Here is a 20,783-nt window from a genome sequence, read left to right as displayed (position 1 = left end):
GGCCTGACGTGGCACCCAGAACTGGTTGCCCTGCCTCCTATCATGATTGGGAGCCAACCTCACCATGAAGTAGAACAAATACTGGATTCCAAGTGGAAAAGGGGCATATTGTTTTATTTGATTCAATGGAAGCATTTTGCCAAAAGCCAGGCAGAATGGGTTAAGACCACTGATATTCATGCTGACAAATTAGTTACAGTCGTTCATAAGAAGTTCCTGGGTAAGCTCAGGTGTGTGTGTGTATGTGTGAAGCTTTGGGAGGGCAGAATGTCAGAATGTCCTGTACTTCTACTCTGCAGGGCCTCTGTATAATTTGGGTGCTGATCTCTGATGTTAGAAGCACTTTGCTGGGGCTGTGTAGGTCTGATGCTAGAAGCTGATCTCAGCTTGGAATGGGCCACCCTGCTGTTATCTCTCAGTGTGCAGATTATCCTTTACCTGGGAAGCAGGCCTTCAAATATCTCAATCGCCTTCTCTGCTGTACTTTTTCATTCATTAAACTTAGCTAACTGTCTGCTGAACAGGGGTGGGGCTGGGCTTAGAATACTATATATATTGTGTGTTGGTAGAGAAACACCATTCCTGACAAGGATTGTAACAGGGAAACATAGGACAATGAAATGCTTTAACTTATGCAGTTCCTGGACTCATGCTGTGAAGTCTTTGAGAGTAACTTGACAAAATCTTACAAATACAGTGAGGGATATTAAGTGTCTACTCAGAACAAAGCTGTTTCCACACTTCACACATTTATAGTGTTGTCCCCAATATGGATACGTCGATGGACCGTAAACTGTGCACTGTCAGCAAAGCTATTTCCGCAGTCCACATTCATATGGTTTCTCCTCTTTGTGGATGCATTGATGGACAGTAAAGTTCTCCACTCTCAGCAAAGCTCTTTACACAGTCCACACATTTATATGGTTTCTCCTCTGTGTGGATGTGCCAATGGGTAGTAAGTCTGGAATCATGAGAAAAGTTCTTTCTCTTGTCCACACACTTCCCAGTATGTGTTTACTGCATGAGTCTAATGACGCATGAACGAAAGCTTTAACAATTACAGCTCCATAGACATTTCTTGACCAGAATGCCTGTCCCCTCCCCTACTAAGCATTAAACCATTCAAACACAACCCACTTTACTTCCCTTCCCCATACCCAAGTGCTAATTTCTAATTTCTCATCTATGCAGTGAAAACAGGTAAAGTAGAAGTAAACAGGCTTGTTGTGTCTTTCTCTGACCAGCTGGCCGCACCTCCATAGCAACGCTACGGACACCTGATAACCACATTCCTTCTGACTGCGTCTCACAAAATAGTGTAAGGTTTCTCAGGCAGGTTTACTACACAAGCTTCTATGGCACTCTTAAAACATGGCATCAGAGATCAGGTCTGTAGCCTGACAGTGAACCCCTAATCTCCCAAAGTATGGCAGGGGCCAGCCTGACAGGATGAATACATCGATTGACAGTAAGGTCTATACTCTGAGCATAGCTGTTTCCATAGTCCTCACATTTATATGGTTTCCCCCGTGTGGTTGTGTTGATGGATATTAAGACGTCCACTCTGAGCAAAGATCTTTCCACAGTCCACATATTCATGTGGTTTCTTTCCTATGTGGATGCGTCAATGGGCAGTAAGGCATACACTCTTAGCAAAACTCTTTCTACAGTCTACACATTTATAGAGTTTCTCTCTGGTATGAATAGATTGATGGATAGTAAGACTGGAACTGTGAGCAAAGTTCCTTTCACAGTTCACACATTTATAGGGTTTCTCTCCGGTATGGATACGTCAATGAACACCAAGCTGTGAATTCTGCGAGAAGCTCTTTCCACAGTCTGCACATTTATATTGTTTCTCCCCTGTGTGGATGCATTGATGGATAGTAAGGCCTGCTCTCTTAACAAAGCTCTTTCCACAGTCCACACATTTATACGGTTTCTCCCGTGTGGATGCGTTGATGGATAGTAAGGTCTCCTCTCTTAACAAAGCTCTTTCCACAATCTGCACATTTATATGGTTTCTCCCCAGTATGGATACGTTGATGGCCAGTAAGTACTGAACTCTTAGCAAAGCTCTTTCCACAATCTGCACATTTATATGGTTTCTCCCCAGTATGGATACGTCGATGGACAGTAAGATCTGTATTCCGAGCAAATCTCTTTCCACAGTCCCCACATTCATATGGTTTCTTTCCTGTGTGGACACGTTGATGGATAGTAAGTTTTGAACTTGTAACAAAGCTCTTTCCACAGTCTACACATTTATAGGGTTTCTCCCCAGTATGGATACGTCGATGAACAGTAAACTGTGCATGATGAGCAAAGCTCTTTTCACAGTCTGTACATTTATATGGTTTCTCCCCAGTATGGACACGCCAATGAACACTAAGCTGTGAATTCACCGAGAAACTCTTTCCACAGTGTGCACATTTATATGGTTTTTCCCCTGTGTGGATGCGTCGATGGGCAGTAAGTTTGTAACAAACAGCAAAGTTCTTTCCACAATCGGCACATTTATAAGGTTTCTCCCCAGTATGGAAACGTCGATGAACAGTAAACTGTGCACGCTGAGCAAAGCTCTTTTCACAGTCTGTACATTTATATGGTTTCTCCCCAGTATGGATACGTCGATGAACAGTAAGCTCTGTAAACTGAGCAAAGCTCTTTCCACAGTCCACACATTCATACGGTTTCTCCCGTGTGTGGATGCGTTGATGGATAGTAAGGCCTGCTCTCTTAACAAAGCTCTTTCCACAGTCCACACATTTATACGGTTTCTCCCCTGTGTGGATGCGTTGATGGATAGTAAGGTCTGATTTCTTAATAAAGCTCTTTCCACAATGTGCACATTTATATGGTTTCTCCCCAGTATGGATACGTTGATGGGCAGTACGTTCTGAACTTGTAGCAAAGCTCTTTCCACAATCTGCACATTTATATGGTTTCTCCCCAGTATGAATACGTCGATGGACAGTAAGATCTGTGTTCCGAGCAAATCTCTTTCCACAGTCCCCACATCCATACGGTTTCTCCCCTGTGTGGATGCGCTGATGGATAGTAAGGCCTGCTCTCTTAATAAAGCTCTTTCCACAGTCCACACATTCATATGGTTTCTCCCCTGTGTGGATACGTCGATGGACAGTAAGTGCTGAACTCCTAGTAAACTTCTTTCCACAGTCCACACATTTATACGGTTTCTCCTGTGTATGGATATGTTGATGGCTATTAAGGTTTCCACTCTGAGCAAACCTCTTTCCACACTCCATGCATTTATATGGATTCTCTTCTGTGTGGATTTTCCTATGGGAAATAATGTTTGTACACTGGTCAAAGGTCTTTCCACAGTCCACACATTTGCATTTTTCCCACTGCTTATCAAACACAGATTGAGAAATGATTTTTTCCCCACACACGGGGTAAGTGATCCTTATACTGTATGGTAGGATATCCTGGGTTTCAGCAACTTGAGAAGGAGAAGATTTATTCCCCCTTTCCCATCTTCCATCGTTTCTTCTCTGCTCTTCCCTTTCCAATGGGAGCAGTTCTGGCTCTTTCTCAGGCTTTTTATGGGGACCTTGGGCCTCTGGAAAGAAGAGAAAAAACTAGTGAAACATTAACACAAAAGCATAATGAAGGAAAAAAGTGTATTAATGGCTGTTGATGATGGAACAAAAATCACTTGAAGGGGGGAAAGTCCTGCTCTGTGTTAACCAGTTGTTTTCTTTTCAGTTACAGCAAAGATAAAAATGTATAGCTGAAGTAGGCTACATGGGTCATCTAGTCCAACCCCAAAAACTATGCAGGAAATGTATAGGTACGCTGGTCCACTCTCCCAAGGACATCTAAGCAATGCCCGAAGGTAGGCACATAATCTCTGAAGATCTCTGGACAAATTGACTGTGAGGAAAATTCCTTCCTGACTCCAAATTCCAATTGGAATTACATAATTCCAATTACACATACGAAAGGGCCATGGGAGCTGAATTCCAGTTCATTCCAATCTGCTTCTCCTCCAACTATCTGCCCAAGTACATACTGAGTCAGGAAATCCTTCCTGAAGTTTAGCCCAAAACTGCTTTGGTTTAAATTTAATCCACTGACTCTGGTCTGACCTTAGAGGTAACAGAGTACAACTCTGCTCCATCTACTATGTGACAGCCCTTCAAATACTTGAAGAGGGCTATTAAAGCACCTCTCAGTCACCTTCTCTTCAGGCTACACATACCCAGCTCCTTCAACCTTTCCTCATAAGACTTGGTCTCCAGACCCCTCATCATCTTCGTTGCCCTCCTCTGGACACGTTCCAGCTTGTCAACTTGCTTCTTAAAATGTCGAGCCCAAAATTGAACACAGTACTTTAAGTTTGGTCTAATCAGAGCAGAGTAAAGCCATACCATCACATTTTGTGATCAGGACACTATACTCCGGTTAATGCAGCCTAAAATCGCAGTTGCCTTTTTAGCTACAGAATCACACTGCTGACTCATGTTCCATATATGATCTACTAAGGCCCCCAGATCCTCCCAACACATCCCCTGCCCGGGACTCATTACACCCCTGGTCCAAGCCCCTCTCTCTGATGCACCAATGCCGCTCAGAAGAAGAAATTCTCATCTAGGTGGACCAAGTGGAGCAGCTGCAATGGTCCTTGTTCTACACTTAAGGCCCTAAAGGGGGATGGAGTACTTGAGGGGCTACCTCCAGTCATACTGTGTCTCCACCCGATTAAGGTCTGCCTCCGAAGCCCTACTCTCTGTGCCCCTTTGTAAAGGGGTCAATGGTCACCAGAGGCAGGGCATTTTCTGTGGAGACTTCTCCCTTCGAGAAGCTTGCCTGGAGCCTACTTTGTTATATTTTTAATTTGACATAGTGGTCTGCTTCTCTGTTGAGGCATATAAATGAATGAATGAATGTTGACTACAACCGGGTAGGGTATAGAAATTTCCTCCAAGATTAGGTACAAGGAGAGGTTAGAAATTGGTTCATACCTGGTGATCTCTCTCTTGCTCTTGTTTCCTGGAAAGATAGATTTCCATTTCCTTGCAGCACGGAAATACAGTCAGGTCTGGAAACTAGAAGTCCTCCTTGCGAGGAAAGAAACAGAACAGATACTTCACAGGGCGGCAGAAGGCTAAGTCTTTGATCCAGAAGAGTCTGTCTGCAGATCGCAGTAGTGACCCACAGCAGAGGAGGGATCAGGGGAGTTCAGCATAGGGAAGATCTAGCTCACACACAGCAATTGGGATATAGTGTCTCAACCCCCTCCAAAGGCAAGAAGGATCCAGCATCCCTTTCTGATACCATCTAATGTGGCCTTGACAAAGGGCCGTGAAGGTCTCTTCTCCCCTTCAAGATTCCCCATACTCCTTGCAGGTGGGAAAAAAGATGTTCATGTGTCCCTTATAAATATGATAGTTCCATTTTGGACATTTATTATCCTCACAACAGCTTTTTCCTCTAGACTACCTCTTTTCTGGAAGGATGTGCAACTTTGATTTTACTAGCAATCTGGTACACACAAATTCTGTAGGCAAGGCTCTCCGTGATATAGACAAAACTTACTAAACCTGCTAAAATCCACTTTTTCATAGTCTGTTCTTCAATGCTCTATCATACCCTATTTCTGTGTAGGTTGACCATGCTTATGCCTACACTGGTGTACGTAGATTGAAAAAGAATGCAAACAAAGAGTAAATAACAGGGAGTAAACCTAATAGCTATTATTCACTGAAATTATTCATTGAAGAAATTGTTTATGGACTGGCACCGCAATGTATGATCTTGAAGCTTTCACACCACTTCTACCTCATTGCTCCAAGGGAAGATATTTACAAAGTGTTTTTTGGACTATGACTATATGATTTCTCTTGTATTTATTGTATATGAAGAAGTACCTGGATATTTGTTGCTTTTGTACCAGCTTTTGTATATATTTATTGCATATTTTTGATGTTTTTATTTTGAATGTATTGATGTTTTCAAGATCATTGTCTATACAGAGAGCACTTTTTGCACTTAGAATATATTGATATTGAATGATTGGTTATTGACAGTATGCTTTAGCCCCACTGGGGAGTTCAGATTAGTAAGTAGACTGAATACAGTGGAATGTCCCCACTCATGCAAACAGAGGACCATAAAGGCCTGGGAGCAAGGAAGTATTTTTTCATACTTTGTAAAATGCACAGCAAGGTCCCTATATAAATAAAGGGATTATTATGGGGTTTTTAAAATGCTTCCTTCCTTGGCTGCTCTGAAAGGCCGATGAGAACCCACTGACAACCCATAAGATGTTTCTTTTCAATTTACAAACCAACATTTTAATTTACAAACTAAACTATGACTAAAACTAGGTGAGTCAGCTATATACATAGAAGAACAACGTCTGCCTGCACACGGACCTGCCCCACTCGCCTACTGAGAGTCTACGTGGAAAGAATCCTACAGGAGCCCTTCTTAGAAGGAGCTATTTCTGCCTTCAACCACAGTGAATAAAGGGGTGCCTTACCCAGAGAGGCCACTGTCTGACAATTGTCCTCCGTGACTTCCCTGTAAAGCCTTCTTTGGTTCAGATCCAGAAGAGCCCACTCCTCCGTAGTAAAATCAACAGACACCTCCGCAAAGGTCACCTGAGCCCGAAAAGTGAAAAAAGAAAGCGTTATAGATGGATCACAAACTGGCTGGATAATCACACCCAAAGAGCAGTTGTCAATGGCTTCACGTCAGATTGGAAGGAGGTGTCCAGTGGAGTGTTACAGGGCTTGGTTCTGGGCCCAGTGACTTTCAAAATTATCTGGATGAGCGTGTGAAGGGATTCTTCAATAAATTTGTAGATGACGCCAAACTGGGAGGAGTAGCAAACATACTTGGAGACATGGACAGAATTTAACAAGATCTGAATACACTGGAAAAGCAGGCAGATTTGTATAAGATGTGATTTAACATGGATAGGTGCCATGTTCTCCACCTGGGTAACAGAAATGCAAAGCATGCATACTGGATGAGCCATACACTTCTCGGTAGCAGTGTGTGTGAACAAGAGTTTGGAATCTGGTGGATAAGAAGTTAAATATGAGCCATCAGGGTGATGCAGTGGCAAAAACACAGACACAGTCTTCGGGTGTATCAACAAAGACATAACATCCAACCAGTGGAACTGGTTGTTGTGTGGTGGGTTCCCTTTCACTGGCAAACTTCAAGGAGCGGCTGGATGAATACTTGCCGGGGATGCTTTACGCTTTTCTTCCATTGGGAAAGGGGTTGGACTAGATGGTCTGTTAGACCCCTTCCAACTCTGATTCTCATATGATTCTATGATTTTCTCACTCCTATCAAATAATGGAATGATTCTTTCTCCTTTAAGCACAATCCAACAAGATTATTATTTGATGGTTGCACACAGGATGCTAACTATCACCAGAGCCGTTCCATGTTTCATCCAGTGAACAGCATAAAAAGGAGAAAAGAGAAGTAGAGAAAGAGGTTCAGGGAGGCACCCAGGGTCATGATTTGTAGTTCCACACTTACCCCATCTGACCATACAGAATCTGCTTTCTCTCTGATGGAAAGAGATGATAAGGAATACACCATTGGTTTGAAGTCCTCGCCTGGAGAGATCAAAGGTAATTGGAAAACGTTTTAAACTCTCCAAGAATTTAGCATTTCACTTTTTCTTGTATGGGAGGAGAAGGTTCTCCCTCTCTTGGCTCATGGTCACAACTACACTTGCATCCTTATTTAAGAAAAATGTTTGATTTCAAATGTTTGGAAAGTCTACTCTTGCTATGGTTACATAGACAAAATTATGGCTTGTTTCTCCAGTGGTACAGAATTCACAGGCTGAAGAAGGAAGACCTCTGAAATGCAAGGAAGAGGCAGTCCTAAAACCACCGACAGAATCGCAGCTGCGACACCCCAGAATCTTGTGTCACAAAGCAAGATGAGCTCATAGGGAAAAAGGCAGCCTTATTATTGATGAAGTACCAAAGCCCACTTTGCACAGAGGCATTCCCTCTCTGTCCGTCTCCCAGCAAGGGTCATCCACCAAGGCGACCAAGGCTGTTTCACTCCTATCAGCAAGCCTAAAAGGAGATTGAAAAGGATCTAAAAATTTGCCTGGCCGTAGAAAGCCTGAAGCTGTCCTGCCACCACCCTTTCAATCACCTTCTTCAAAAAAGAACATTTGAAACAGGTGGAGTGAGACCTCCTGGGTCGGAAACTTCAAGGAACCTGCCCACATCCTAAAAATGAATGAGAAGAATGACAAAGAACCCGACAAGTTGGCATACTGATACAATCTGACCACTGTCACTAGTCCCCCAGGGTCAGATTGCGCAGAAGACATTTTATCTGAGAGGTGCTGAGCAAAATATCTGCAGCCCTGCGCAGAGTGTGGGGCCTGTTACTACCTGAGGCACCCCCCTGGTTGTCATGGAGACCAGGAAATCCTGCAGTGCTCTGGACCAGGTAGCTTCGGCATGAATTATGTTACTTTTCCATGTGGTCTCTTCAAGGATTGTAATTTTGATCCTTTTCTTTTTGGCTCAATGCATTCCTCTTGCCCATTTAAAAAATTAATTTATATCTGTCGTCATTTTTTGAGTTAGGAGGCAGCTTTCTTCTCAACACTCCTACTGCTGACACCAGAGGTGAAGTCAGCTGGAAACATTCCCTCATATTTTCTCCCATTCATTTATACTAGACTCTCACTGTCAAAATGATCATGGCTAAACTATAAATCCCTATCATTTTTCTTTATCCTTAACCACAAGCCTACTGGCATTTTTAGAAAGGAGTTACTCCATTGGTTAACCATGTGACCTTTTCATGAATATAATATGCTTGGAAATAGGGTATGGCCTAAATCATTCTTCAAGTTATTTAGTCAAGTTTATAAATTAATTCTCTTTTTTGTTCTTCTCCAAATGGACATTTCCCACACTGGACTGGGGGGAGGGGGTAAAAGCAGCCCACCTACACTTAAGGAGGAACTCCACTGGGTACAACAATTCTTTTGATCTTACCCGGAAAAGCTGCTCCCTGGTAAAGCTCCTGCGTGATGTTTTCCAGCACCTGAAAAAGAAGTGGGGATCCCAGAAAGGGGAGACTGCTGAGAAAAGGAGCACGAAAAAGACTGGGAAAAGGGGGTCCTTAAAATGTTGGAGCAATCTGATTGATTGATTGATTGATTCATCTGCTCTCCATGCGAATGGGCTCAGAGCAGATTTATATCAGAATCAATCTGAAACATTGGTAATAACCATAAAACACAGCCATAAACATAAACAGGCAGCTCATATCAGTATGGATTTTGAGGGTATCCCTGATCATATTTTGTCCCCCACTTATTACCCAGATGAGTCCCTCTCACCTGCTGGACCTGATTCTTGGCATCTGCCTGGCTCAGGAGGAAGCCTTCTGCCAGGGCCACTGCCTGGGAACTGGTCTCCGGTCTGCATTCCCTGACCCAGCTCTCTACCTCCGGGGGCAGGACAGCCAGGAACTGCTCTAGGATCACCAGGTCCAGCATCTGCTTCTTGCTGTACCTTTCTGGCTTCAACCACAGGCGGCAAAGATGGTGCAGTCGGCTGCAAGCCTCTCGGGGCCCTTCTACTTCCTCATAGCGGAAGTGCCTGAATTGCTGGCACTGCATATCCGAAGGGGGAAAATCTGTTTCCAGGCTGTTCTGCATGGTGCCTTCCCACAGTTCCCTTTTGCTTCCAGCCTTGGTGCCATCAGAGTCTTTTCTTGCTTCTCGACCAACTGATTCTGGCTCTCCCCTCATCCTCCCTTCCTCTCTGAACATCCTCCACAAAGACCAGTGAATCGCCTTCCTCCTCTGCCAGATTCTTCTGTAAAGGCAAGTACCGGATCTGTGCCCTCCTGCAAAGAGATGACATCGAGGTGACCATTGACTCGCGAAAGCTCATGGAACACAATGGAATCAAGGGTGCTCGCAAATAAGGAGCCGGACAAAGCATGTGAAGAGGAGCATCCACTCAGTGAATAGAAAGGCTCTGCTCTGCTTAATAAAAGCTTTGCTAAACTATAGACTCAAGATTGTTGAAGCATTCCAGAGCCAGAGGACATTACACAGTACCAGAGGTGGGGTGCATATTTGCAAAGTGGTTGTTATGAAATTAGAAAGAGTGGAAGAATGGTGTACCAGAAGCGGAATGGAGCAACTTCGAGTCCCAGAGATTCTGGATCTTTCTAATCATTCTAAGGGCAACTGAAGATTTCAATAGCAGTTCATGGAAGCCAGCAGAGCCACAGAGGAGCCAGAGAACAGAAAGAGGCCCTAAGTTGATACGGTGTATTCAGTCTGGAAGCCTTTCTAGACGCCAAAGATCTTACATTAGGAAATGCAACTGAAGTGCACCAAGAGGCAGAAATCACCCAGTAGACTGAAGAGCTGATGACAAGGAATACTTGGACTGAGCTGGTAGGCAGAATTGTACTTTCAGTAAGACAGAATAGGGAAAGGGAAACCCTCCAAAAATCGAAGTTTGCGGAAAAGGCATACCAAAGAATTGAGTTGTTTAATTTGAGGCTTGAGAGTGAGAAAAAGCTAAAAAGAGCAAAGAAAGAATATTGTTTTGCATACCTGTGGTTGGGGAGATAGCGACGTGGAGGGCGGATCGTGGGAATCGGAAGAAGCGCCGCGAGGCAGGAAGTGGAGGATAATAGAAGGAGAGGAGACAGAGACAGAGCGGTGAGGGAGAGGTCAGGAAGAGCCGGAAGGAAAACAACACTGGAAGAGGGGGTGAAGCGCCCATCATTGAAAGTAAGGGAGAGGAAGCGGAAGTAAAGTGCCCACCATTGAAAGTAAGGGAAGATCATTGTGGTGACATCATCACCATAGAGAAAGATCGCCCGACATTTTATACCATAGAAAAACATCGCCCGACATTTTAAGGGTAAGGGAAGCCTTAACCGCCATTTTAACAGAGGGCAGACGCTTAAAACTTTGATATATAAGAATAGAGACTTGAATTAAAAAGAAGACGGAGTTAAGAAAGAGAGCAGATTCGTGGGGGCCCAAAGCAAGCCTGATGGCTTCCAAAAAAGGAAAGGACTGGCAAGCTGCTATGGAGAATTTGGATAAAAAAATAACGGAGGGAAATAAAGAGATTCGGGAAATGGTACGACAACTACAGCAAAATTTAATGACGGAAATTAAAGAAGTGATTAAGTCAGAAATAACGGAGGTTAAAAAAGAGATGGGGGCAATAAAAACAGATCTACAGAATACCCAACAAAAAGTGCAAGAAACACAACAGATGGTGCAGGATGGGGAGAAAAAAACAGAGGCTATATAGACAGAGACTCTGGGTAGAATTGTGATGATAGAATGTAAAGCAATGGACAGACAAATTTGTATGAGGGCTGTGCCAGAGAAAATGGGCGGATGTGCTCTGAAACAAGTAGCTGAAATATTGGCAAAATTTTTGGGACAAACAGAGGAGGAAATGATGACACATCTGGATATTGTGTACAGAGTCAACTCAAAGTATGCAGAACAAAAGAATTTACCAAGAGATATTATTGTCCAATTGACCACAAGGAGAATGAAGGAGGAAATTATTAGAAGGCATTTTGAAACTCCACTGGAAATAGCTGGGACACGGGTTCGAATGATGAAAGAAGTACCAAGAAAAGTGCTCCAGGATCGGAAAAAATATAGAGATTTGATACAAAAGCTGAAGGCAGCTGAAATTAGATATAGATGGGAGTTGCCGGAAGGAGTGACTTTTGAATTCCAATCAGGGAGACAAGTGATTAAGTCAAAATATGCAATGGATGTCTTTCTGATGGAGAATGGAAAAGACTTTCCCAGCTCAAGTAGATTACAATTATGGAGCACAAATTAATTTCATGGAATGTTAATGGACTCAATTCACCCTCCAAACGAAAAGCTGTGTTACATTGGTTATCTAAACAAAGAAGTAATATGATTTGCCTACAAGAGATTCATATTAGAGATCAAGATGTTAAATATCTATTTAATAAGAAGTTAGGAAAACAATTTGTTTCGGCAACAAAACAAAAGAAGAGGGGAATTGTTATATATATTAAGGAAGAATTGCAACCCAAATTAATAGTGTCTGATAAAAATGGAAGATACTTGGCTGTGGAATTTTTATGCAATGCTAAAAAAATGTTGATACTTGGAGTATATGCACCGAATGGCTCTAAGGATTTATTTTTTTAAAGATTTAAGAGAACAAATGGAACAATGGACTTATGATCAAGTAATTATAGCTGGAGATTTGAATGGAGTGGTGGATTTACAGTAGGATAAAAGTTCATCATCAAGTAAAGTAAGGGCGGGGAAATTACCGAAGTCATTTTTTGAAATTCAGGAACAAGAAAATTTAGAAGATATTTGGAGAAAATATAACCCGAAATCGAAGCAATATACTTTTTTCTCAACTAGCCATCAATCCTTTTCTAGAATAGATATGATCTGGGCGTCTAAAGAACTGGCAGTATTTACTAAAGAGATTGATATTTTACCGAAAATTAGCTCAGATCATAATCCTGTGATGTGGAGATTTGGAATGAGAAATAAGAAACGGAGATGGAGAATTAATGAGGATCTTTTGGGAGACCCAGAATGTGTGGAGGTGCTTAAAAAAGAAACAAAGTTTTTTATTCAGTGTAATGTTGATAAAGGTGTGTCAACACATAAGGTCTGGGATACATATAAAGCAGTAATTAGAGGTGTGTTGATGGACTTAAATGGTAGAGACAAAAAGAAAAAAGAAATGAAGTTAAAAGAGATTCCGGAAAAAATTATTCAAGTAGAACAGCAATTGAAAAAGAGACCAGGTAAAAAGAAATTGTTATATGAAATAAAGTTATTGCAAGAACAAACCAGGGTTATGGAAAATAAGGAAGTGGAGTGGGAATTGAAGAAAATGAAGCAAAAATCATTTGAAGGAGCTAACAAACCAGGGAGATATTTGGCATGGCAATTGAAGAAAAAGAGAGAGAAAAGAACAATTAGTAAAATTACGGAAGAGGGGAAGGAATTATATGATCAAGGACTGATTGAGAGAGCATTCTATAAATATTATGCAAGATTATACCAGAAAAAAACAGTGGACTATGAAAAGATAAGAGACTATTTTGACACGATGGATTTGCCTAAGGTGCCGGAGAAGCTGAAAAGGAAGCTTGGTGCTGAAATAACAACATTGGAAGTGGTGCAAGCAATACAAGCTACTACATTTGGTAAAGCTCTGGGACCGGATGGAATTACAGCAAAATTTTATAAAGTGATGGTAGAGGATTTAAAACAACTGATGCAAAAAGTGATGAATGAGATATTGGAGGGGGCAGAGATGCCAGATACATGGAATGAGGCTAATATTACATTGATACCGAAGGAGACATTAGATTTAAGTAATGTTAAGAATTATAGACCAATATCTCTAACTAATAATGACTATAAAATATTTAGTAAGATATTAGAAGAAAGACTTAAGGTGTGGTTAGTGGAATTTACAGAAAAAGACCAAGCTGGTTTTTTACCAGAAAGGCAAATAAAAAATAACTGACGAGTGTTGCTGAATGCCATTGAGTACTATGATAAAAATCCAGTGAAGCAGGTTGGGGTTTTTTTTGTGGATGCGGAGAAAGCGTTTGACAATTTGAACTGGGATTTTATGTTTGCAACAATGGAGAAGATGCAGTTGGGAGAGAAATTTATACAAGCAATAAAGGCAATATATAAAAATCAATCTGCAAATATAATTGTTAACTCGGATGTAACAAAAAAGCTGGAAATAAGAAAAGGAACAAGACAAGGGTTTCCGCTTTTCCCACTTCTATTTGTAATGGTATTGGAGATTTTACTCAGGCAAATAAGAGAAGACAATTCAATAAGAGGACTGAGGACAAAAGGATTTGAATATAAAGTGAGAGCTTTTGTCGATGATATAATGGTGATAGTGGAGGATCCAATAGAGTGCATGGCTAAATTGATGAAGAAAATGAAAGATTTTGGAGATTTAGTGGGATTTGTTATAAATAAGGTGAAGTCCAAAATATTGTGCAAAAATATGACTAAACAACAACAAAAGGAGTTGATGGACAAGGTAGAATGTGAAGTAGTGAACAAAGTTAAATATTTAGGAGTGGAAGTGACAGCGAAAAATATTGATCTATATAAGAATAACTATGACAAGTTATGGCAACAAATAGACAAAGATGTGATTAAATGGAATAAAAAGAATTTGTCATGGTTAGGTCGTATTGCAGTAATCAAGATGAATGTTCTTCCAAGAATGATGTTTCTACTACAGACAATACCTATTGTTAAAGATAGTAAACAATTTGAAAAGTGGCAGAGAATGATACTAAACTTTGTTTGGGCTGGGAAGAAATCCAGAGTCAAAATGTACTATATGATGCAAAAGAAAGAGGAGGTCTACAACTACCAAATTTTAAATTATATCATGAAGCGGTATGTTTGGATTGGATAAAGGAATGGGTGACATTGAAACATTTGATGTTGTTAGCATTGGAAGGATATAATAAACTATTTGGATGGCATGCATATCTATGACAAAGTAAAAGCAGAATCTATGTTTTTACATCATTATGTAAGAAGAAGCTTGTTTGCTGTTTGGATCAAATACAAGAAATATATGGAAGAGACTATACCAATGTGGATTATACCTGCGGAACTAGTAAATCCAAGAACAGAATATGCAGGGGAAGAGTGGTTGACATATAAAGAAATTCTTGAGATAAAACAGAACAATTATTTGCTTAAAGACAGTGATGAATTGCCATTCCAATATGGATGGTTTCAATACATGCAGATAAAAGACTTGTATGAGAAGGACAAAAGAAAAAATGGTTTTAGGCTACAAAATTCCGAGATTGAGAACTGTTTGCTTCAGTGGGGGGAAGAAAATGATTTCTAAAATATATATTATTGAAATGGTTTACAGAGGAGGAGGTTGTTAAAGTTCAGATGGTTAAATGGGCAATAAACTGTAATAGGGAAATCTCAATGGAAGCTTGGGAAAAGGTACGGAAAAATACAGTTAAAATTTCAGCATGTACCACAGTGCGTGAAAATGTTTATAAGATGATGTATAGACGGTATTTAACACCAAAGAAGTTGGCCAATGGTAATAGTCAGATGTCTGATAAATGTTGGAAATGTAAACAACATGAAGGTTCATTTTATCATATGTGGTGGTCCTGTGAAAAAGCAAAACAGTTCTGGGGGGATATAGTAAAGGTTATGTCAGATATTTTACAAAGGAATATAATTAAAACCCCGGAATTGTTGTTATTATGTATGAATCTAGAAGACTTTGATAAAATGGACAGAGTTATGGTATTTTATATGATTACGGCGGCCAGAATGTGTTATGCACAGTTGTGGAAGACTCAGGAGATACCATCTCTGGAAGACTGGATTTTGAAAGTTTTGAACATGGCAGAAATGGACAAATTAACAAGGAATCTGAAAGAGCAAGAAGTATTGGAATATACATTAAGTTGGGAAAAATTCAAGAAATATGTGGAGAAAAAGTGGGACATGAAGGGGAAATTGTGGTCTTTGGATAGTTGTTAAGGGGGAGATAGAAACTTACTTAAAGTTAAAAGGGGGTATATTTTACTATATTTTATTGGATTAGTATAGAGTTATAGTATTATAGTATTATAAAGTTAGGAGTAAGATAGAATATCTATATGGGAAGTAGTAAGGTTGAATAATAAGGTTCTATAGGTAATGGGGAGTGAATATGATATTTTAGTGATGTAACAGAAGTAGTAGAAGTCTTTTAGTTAGTATATATACCTAGTATACACTTATATTTTTATACTCTTAATTTAGATAAGTATTAAGATAGTTAATACAATCACATAGATTAGATTAGTATATATTATATAGTTATATATTATATATACTATTATAGACTTTAAGAATTTATAGTATATATTCTTTAGGTTAAGTTGGGTGTGGAAAACTGTTGGGAATCACTAGAAAAGGAAGGGGGGAAATGCAGTGGGATGGAAAATGATAATGATTATTATGTTTATGTTTGTAAACCCATCCAATAAAAACCCTTTAAAAAACAAAAATCGAAGTTTGCTATTCCAGAACTGCAAGTCAGAGGCAGAAATGCAGTGCGGGAACACAATGGCAGTACAGCAAATTTAGGCTCATGAAAAAATTATGGAACTGCCTATCTATGCTCCAGCATGGGAGTTTCCCTGACCCAGCTCTCTACCTCCGGGGGCAGGACAGCCAGGAACTGCTCTAGGATCACCAGGTCCAGCATCTGCTTCTTGCTGTGCCTTTCTGGCTTCAACCACTGGTGGCAAAGATGGTGCAGTCGGCTGCAATCCTCTCGGGGCCTCAGAACTGGGTCTTCTGCAGGTACCAGTCTGAAGAGGGGCATGTACACGAGCATTCTCTCTATGGTGGCCCCTGCCCTGTGGAAGGGTGTACCTGAAGAGGACAGGGAAGCCCCCCCCTCTCCTGGCTTTCTGCAAACTGTGCAAAAGTGAATTATTCAGAAGGGATTTCTACTCAGCTAAGAGGCCTGTGTTGTAAGAAACGGCTCACAGAGTTCCTCTCGAAAAGGGACTGGAACTGTAGGCTGTTCTACTGGGTTCTGCATATCGGTCCTGATATGCAACTTCTGTCGATGAAAATGTTCATATCAAATTATTTAGGGTTTTTTTTCGGATTTATGCTTTGTTTCAAACGTCTGCAATGCATACCCTGTTGTACTGTGTACTGAATATCCCAGCCACTTATCATATTGACGTACATTGTGTCATTGTCCTTGTATTTCAATGGGAAAGGCAGATGAGAAAGAACGTAAATAAAATAAAAATAAGACCGGAGTTTGCTGATAGCAACACGACCGAGAAAGAATACGGCAGAAGGCGCACTCCTTATTCCAGGAAGAACTCAGCTCCATCTCCGGTGAAGAGGAGCTTCCAGAAAGCAAGCCGAAAAGCCCTTCTGATAAACGGAGCCCTCTGGTTCATAATGTCAAGAGCAGGGAGGGATTCCGCAAAGGAAATATTATTGCATTACTTACCGATTTTGCAAAGAGGCCTCAGGCGCTGCCGATGCAACACTCACGTGGGACACTGGAGCCGGAAATGATTGTCCTAGATCAGGTGACCTCTCGGCGCTCTCTAGGAATAATAAGTCCATCCCTTTAACCCTTAGGTGCACTCCAGAAAGTAAGAAGACCCACTTCTGGTTTCGCCCCGCCAGAGGGTGCGTTTGTGCATTGAAGCAAATAAAAGCACGGTCAGGCTGTGGATCGTTTTTCATTCTGTATGCAGCACCCGCTGTTTTAGAGCGCTGTCACAGTGCAGAAACATGAATGCAAGGCACGGAGCCTCATGATTTGTATATGGGGTCCCCCGAACTCACCATCAAGCCCATTGCTCTGAAATGGGGCTCTGAAGCAAGGGGTTCTCACATTTCTTGTGTTCAGCCCCCACAAACCCACGCGGCCTTGGATGTGTTGAGTGGCATAAGGATGACTTCGGAGGAACACCATGTAAGAATCCCGAGGAAAAGATTCTCCATGTCTTGGATCCCGGTGTTTGCTCGCTCCAAGGTGGTGCCAGAAAGGAAATGCTCAAGCTGTTTAGGGACCCTTCTTTGACCTCTTTTGAACACACCATCTGCATTCTGTTGAGTCCCCATGAAACACCAGGGATAATCTTTCTGGCTTCATGCAAAGAACATGGGAGTTGATTGAACAACATTCCAGTGCACTGGCATGTTACCCGGGGCCTTTTCTTTTAATTTGCCAGGCTGTAATACTAAGGGTTTTGCCAAAGACAGAGGAGGCCCCTAAGATTTACAATTTGGAGGGGTGTGTAGAGGAGAATCCAGGGTGACTGTTCCCTTCAGCCCTTTGCTTCCTTTGAACGTGACCTTAAGAAATTCCCCAGATCTTGAAAAATCTGGTTTCCTGGATCCCCTGTGTGAGTAGTTCCCTCTCTCTGTGCTTTGGCAGGGTACAATTTCCATTGATTCCCCAAATGTGACACCTCCCTCACCCCATCATATGCCATCCTGGGAAATGCCCTGAGCATTCAGGAAAAGGGGACTGGGAGGGGGAATGTCAGCTGTTGCCGACTGACATTCCCCCTCCTATGTTGCTGCTGCTTGTGATGTATTCTCTCTCTCACACACACACACTCACACACTCACTCACTCTCTCTCTCACACACACACACTTGGCGGTGGTCCTCCCACCATCTGCCATTCAATGCTGGCTCTCTATAGGGCAAGAATGTTTATTCTCTCAATCACCTGCCCAAAAGGCCCGGGGAAGGTCTGCTCTGATTTGAACTCAGGCCACCTCTAATACTTCACTTCCTGAACTTAACCAATTACTATTAGCCAAATCTCTTGAACCCAAATCTTACTGACTCCTCATGACGCCAATTTTAGAGCAGACAAAAAAAAAAGCATTCTTAGAAATTGTGTCTTATTGATGTGTTTTTCTCTACGTATTCTAATGATCTTTTTTCTCCCCCTCTGGCTCATGAGGCCCAGGGGCTCCCAGTCCCACAACTGGAAATTCATTTTACCAACGGGCCACATGTCCTTTCCATTTCTTGAAGATGTTCATTGAAGGCATAGAAATCACGGGGACCAAGGGAGAAAAGGAGATGGACAGACCACCCCCTGCTCTGCAGTGCTCACCCCTACCAGAGAGAGCCAGTTTGGTGTAGTGGTTAAGAGCACGGGACTCTAATCTGGAGAGCCGGGTTTGATTCCCCACTCCTCCGCAAAGCCAGCTGGGTGACCTTGGGCGAGTCACAGTTCTCTTGAGCTCTCTTAGCCTTGATTGTTGTGGGGTAATAATAACACTTTGTAAACCGCTCTGAGTGGGCATTAAGTTGTCCTGAAGGGTGGTATATAAATCGAATGTTATTGTTATTATTATTATTACCAATACCTTAGCCTTTGCCTCTTCTGGGGGGAGGAATACTCTGATGCCTACTCGAAGTATTCCTGGATTTCTGTCCAGATGCAGAAATGGGGTGGTGGTGGGACTAAAGCAGGTTTAAAACAAGGGGCATCTTCTAGTAAAAGGCTTGCTTCATTGTTAAAGAAATAGGCACATTGAGTGATGCTTTGGGAGGTCTTTTCCAACTGAACTCTTTAACCAGGGTCTGGCAACCTCTCTGTAGGGACTTTTGCCCCACCCTTTCCTTCAAGGAGCTCTGGGAGATGTCAGGCTGCATTCCCCCTCTTGCCCTGATTTATCCCTAAACAAACCCTGAGTACCAATATCACACCAGAGAATCATCCAACCCAAAATGACGCAAGGGTGATGGGGAAACAGTCTTTCATCTTGAAATACAGTTCAGTAGGTTTAGGCAAAGTGTTAATCAACCCCAACTACCTACATCATGACAATTTTCAGTCTAATTTATTTCAAGAGAAAAGATGCAAAACAGGCTTATATCTATCACTGAAAACAATGTCTAAAAGAGCTAAACTTGGCTGGATAGAGCCTTGAGCTTTTAAAATAAACATGTTATTCCACATGGTACAAAAGAGAAAGGCAAAAAATTCTAGCTAGATTTCGGAAGAGAAAAAGAAGGTCTTATAAATAAGCATTTGCTGACTTCAAAATAGATCTAGAAAGATAAGATGGGCTATTGTTTAGTAACCTTACCATTACTATTCTAATTTTCTGTTATTTATTTGAAGTGTTCCTCTTGCATCAGTTTGGTTTGGGGTGTGCGTGTCCATTTCCTTGCTTGAGTTTGCTTCTAGTTGCAAGACTGTCCTTTGCTTCAGTTTGATTTGGGTGATTCTCTGATGTGATGTTGGTTCTCATAGGGAACAATAGAGAGTGGCTGGTCAGCCTGCTCAGAGGGATGGGTTTTTTTTGTGTGGGGGCTTCAGTTTGTTTCTGTTAGGCTGTCTGGTTTGTAGACTAATTGGGAGTGTGCCTCTGGCCATGGCAACCATGATCCATGTGCTTCTGCAATGGGAATAAGTTTTTCCCCACAATAGAAACAAATGGGGTGGCTGGGGGCACCTTCTTTGTGGAGCCATAGAATGCACCCCCAGGGTCCAATCTCCCTGAGACTTGGAGTGTCTTTAGAGGATAGTTAGGAATAGGTTCCCTGCAAATTTGGTGAACTTTTCTGGCAAAATGTCACTCCAGCCCCCTACATAGCTCCCTTAGTTTTTCCCATAGATAATAATGAAGATTGGAGGTGGCTGGGGGCACCTTCTTTGGGGGACCATAAAATGGCCCCTTCTGTGGAGGTAGCTTATATGAGCCAGTATGTCTGGGATATTGTAAAGTGGTATTGAGAGCAAGTCAATGGCAACAGAGATGGTAAGCTGTTGTACCCCATGGTTCCATCCATGAGCCTTATAGGAATACCTCCTGCTCTTATCATTAGACCAAGCCCTGGCTGAATGAGTGGTCCCTTTCGTGACCAGGCCATGTGCTGATGTGATGGTCAACACGTTGTATTCTGAGGGAAGTTATAGCCACCACACAGAACCCTGTGGCTCACATAGTGGGCCTAGTTCTGCCCACTCATCCCCCTTCCTCATAGTTCCAGAACCAAAGACCAAGAATGGCAGTTCTATGTGCTTATGGCACCTGTGGTAGCATGTGGCCAATGGTCCATGGACCTACAGGAAATCTTGGAGCTCCTGCTCCAGTTAGCCATAGTGATGTCCCACGTGGCTCAGCTCCTCAGGGTGCAACCAGAAGATGACTTAGCACAAAAGA

At 41.9% G+C, this 20,783-nt stretch overlaps 1 protein-coding gene across 1 annotated transcript; it reads right to left on the bottom strand.

Moving 5' to 3' along the window:
- Positions 1 to 611: 611 nt before the first annotated feature.
- Positions 612 to 17,163, bottom strand: LOC129327195 (zinc finger protein ZFP2-like). Its single transcript, XM_054975679.1, has 7 exons — positions 17,088 to 17,163; positions 9,374 to 9,885; positions 9,027 to 9,075; positions 7,531 to 7,610; positions 6,512 to 6,632; positions 4,992 to 5,087; positions 612 to 3,586 (listed from the first exon to the last, which is right to left on the bottom strand). Exons 2-7 carry the CDS (start codon positions 9,806 to 9,808, stop codon positions 1,932 to 1,934), a joined length of 2,436 nt encoding a protein of 811 aa, XP_054831654.1. The 5' UTR covers positions 9,809 to 9,885; positions 17,088 to 17,163; the 3' UTR covers positions 612 to 1,931.
- Positions 17,164 to 20,783: the final 3,620 nt, after the last annotated feature.

This window comes from Eublepharis macularius, chromosome 4, assembly GCF_028583425.1.
Source record: "Eublepharis macularius isolate TG4126 chromosome 4, MPM_Emac_v1.0, whole genome shotgun sequence".
Lineage (NCBI taxonomy): Eukaryota > Metazoa > Chordata > Lepidosauria > Squamata > Eublepharidae > Eublepharis > Eublepharis macularius.
The sequence above is the reverse complement of the archived record's forward strand: the minus strand, read 5'-3'. Positions and strand labels throughout refer to the sequence as shown.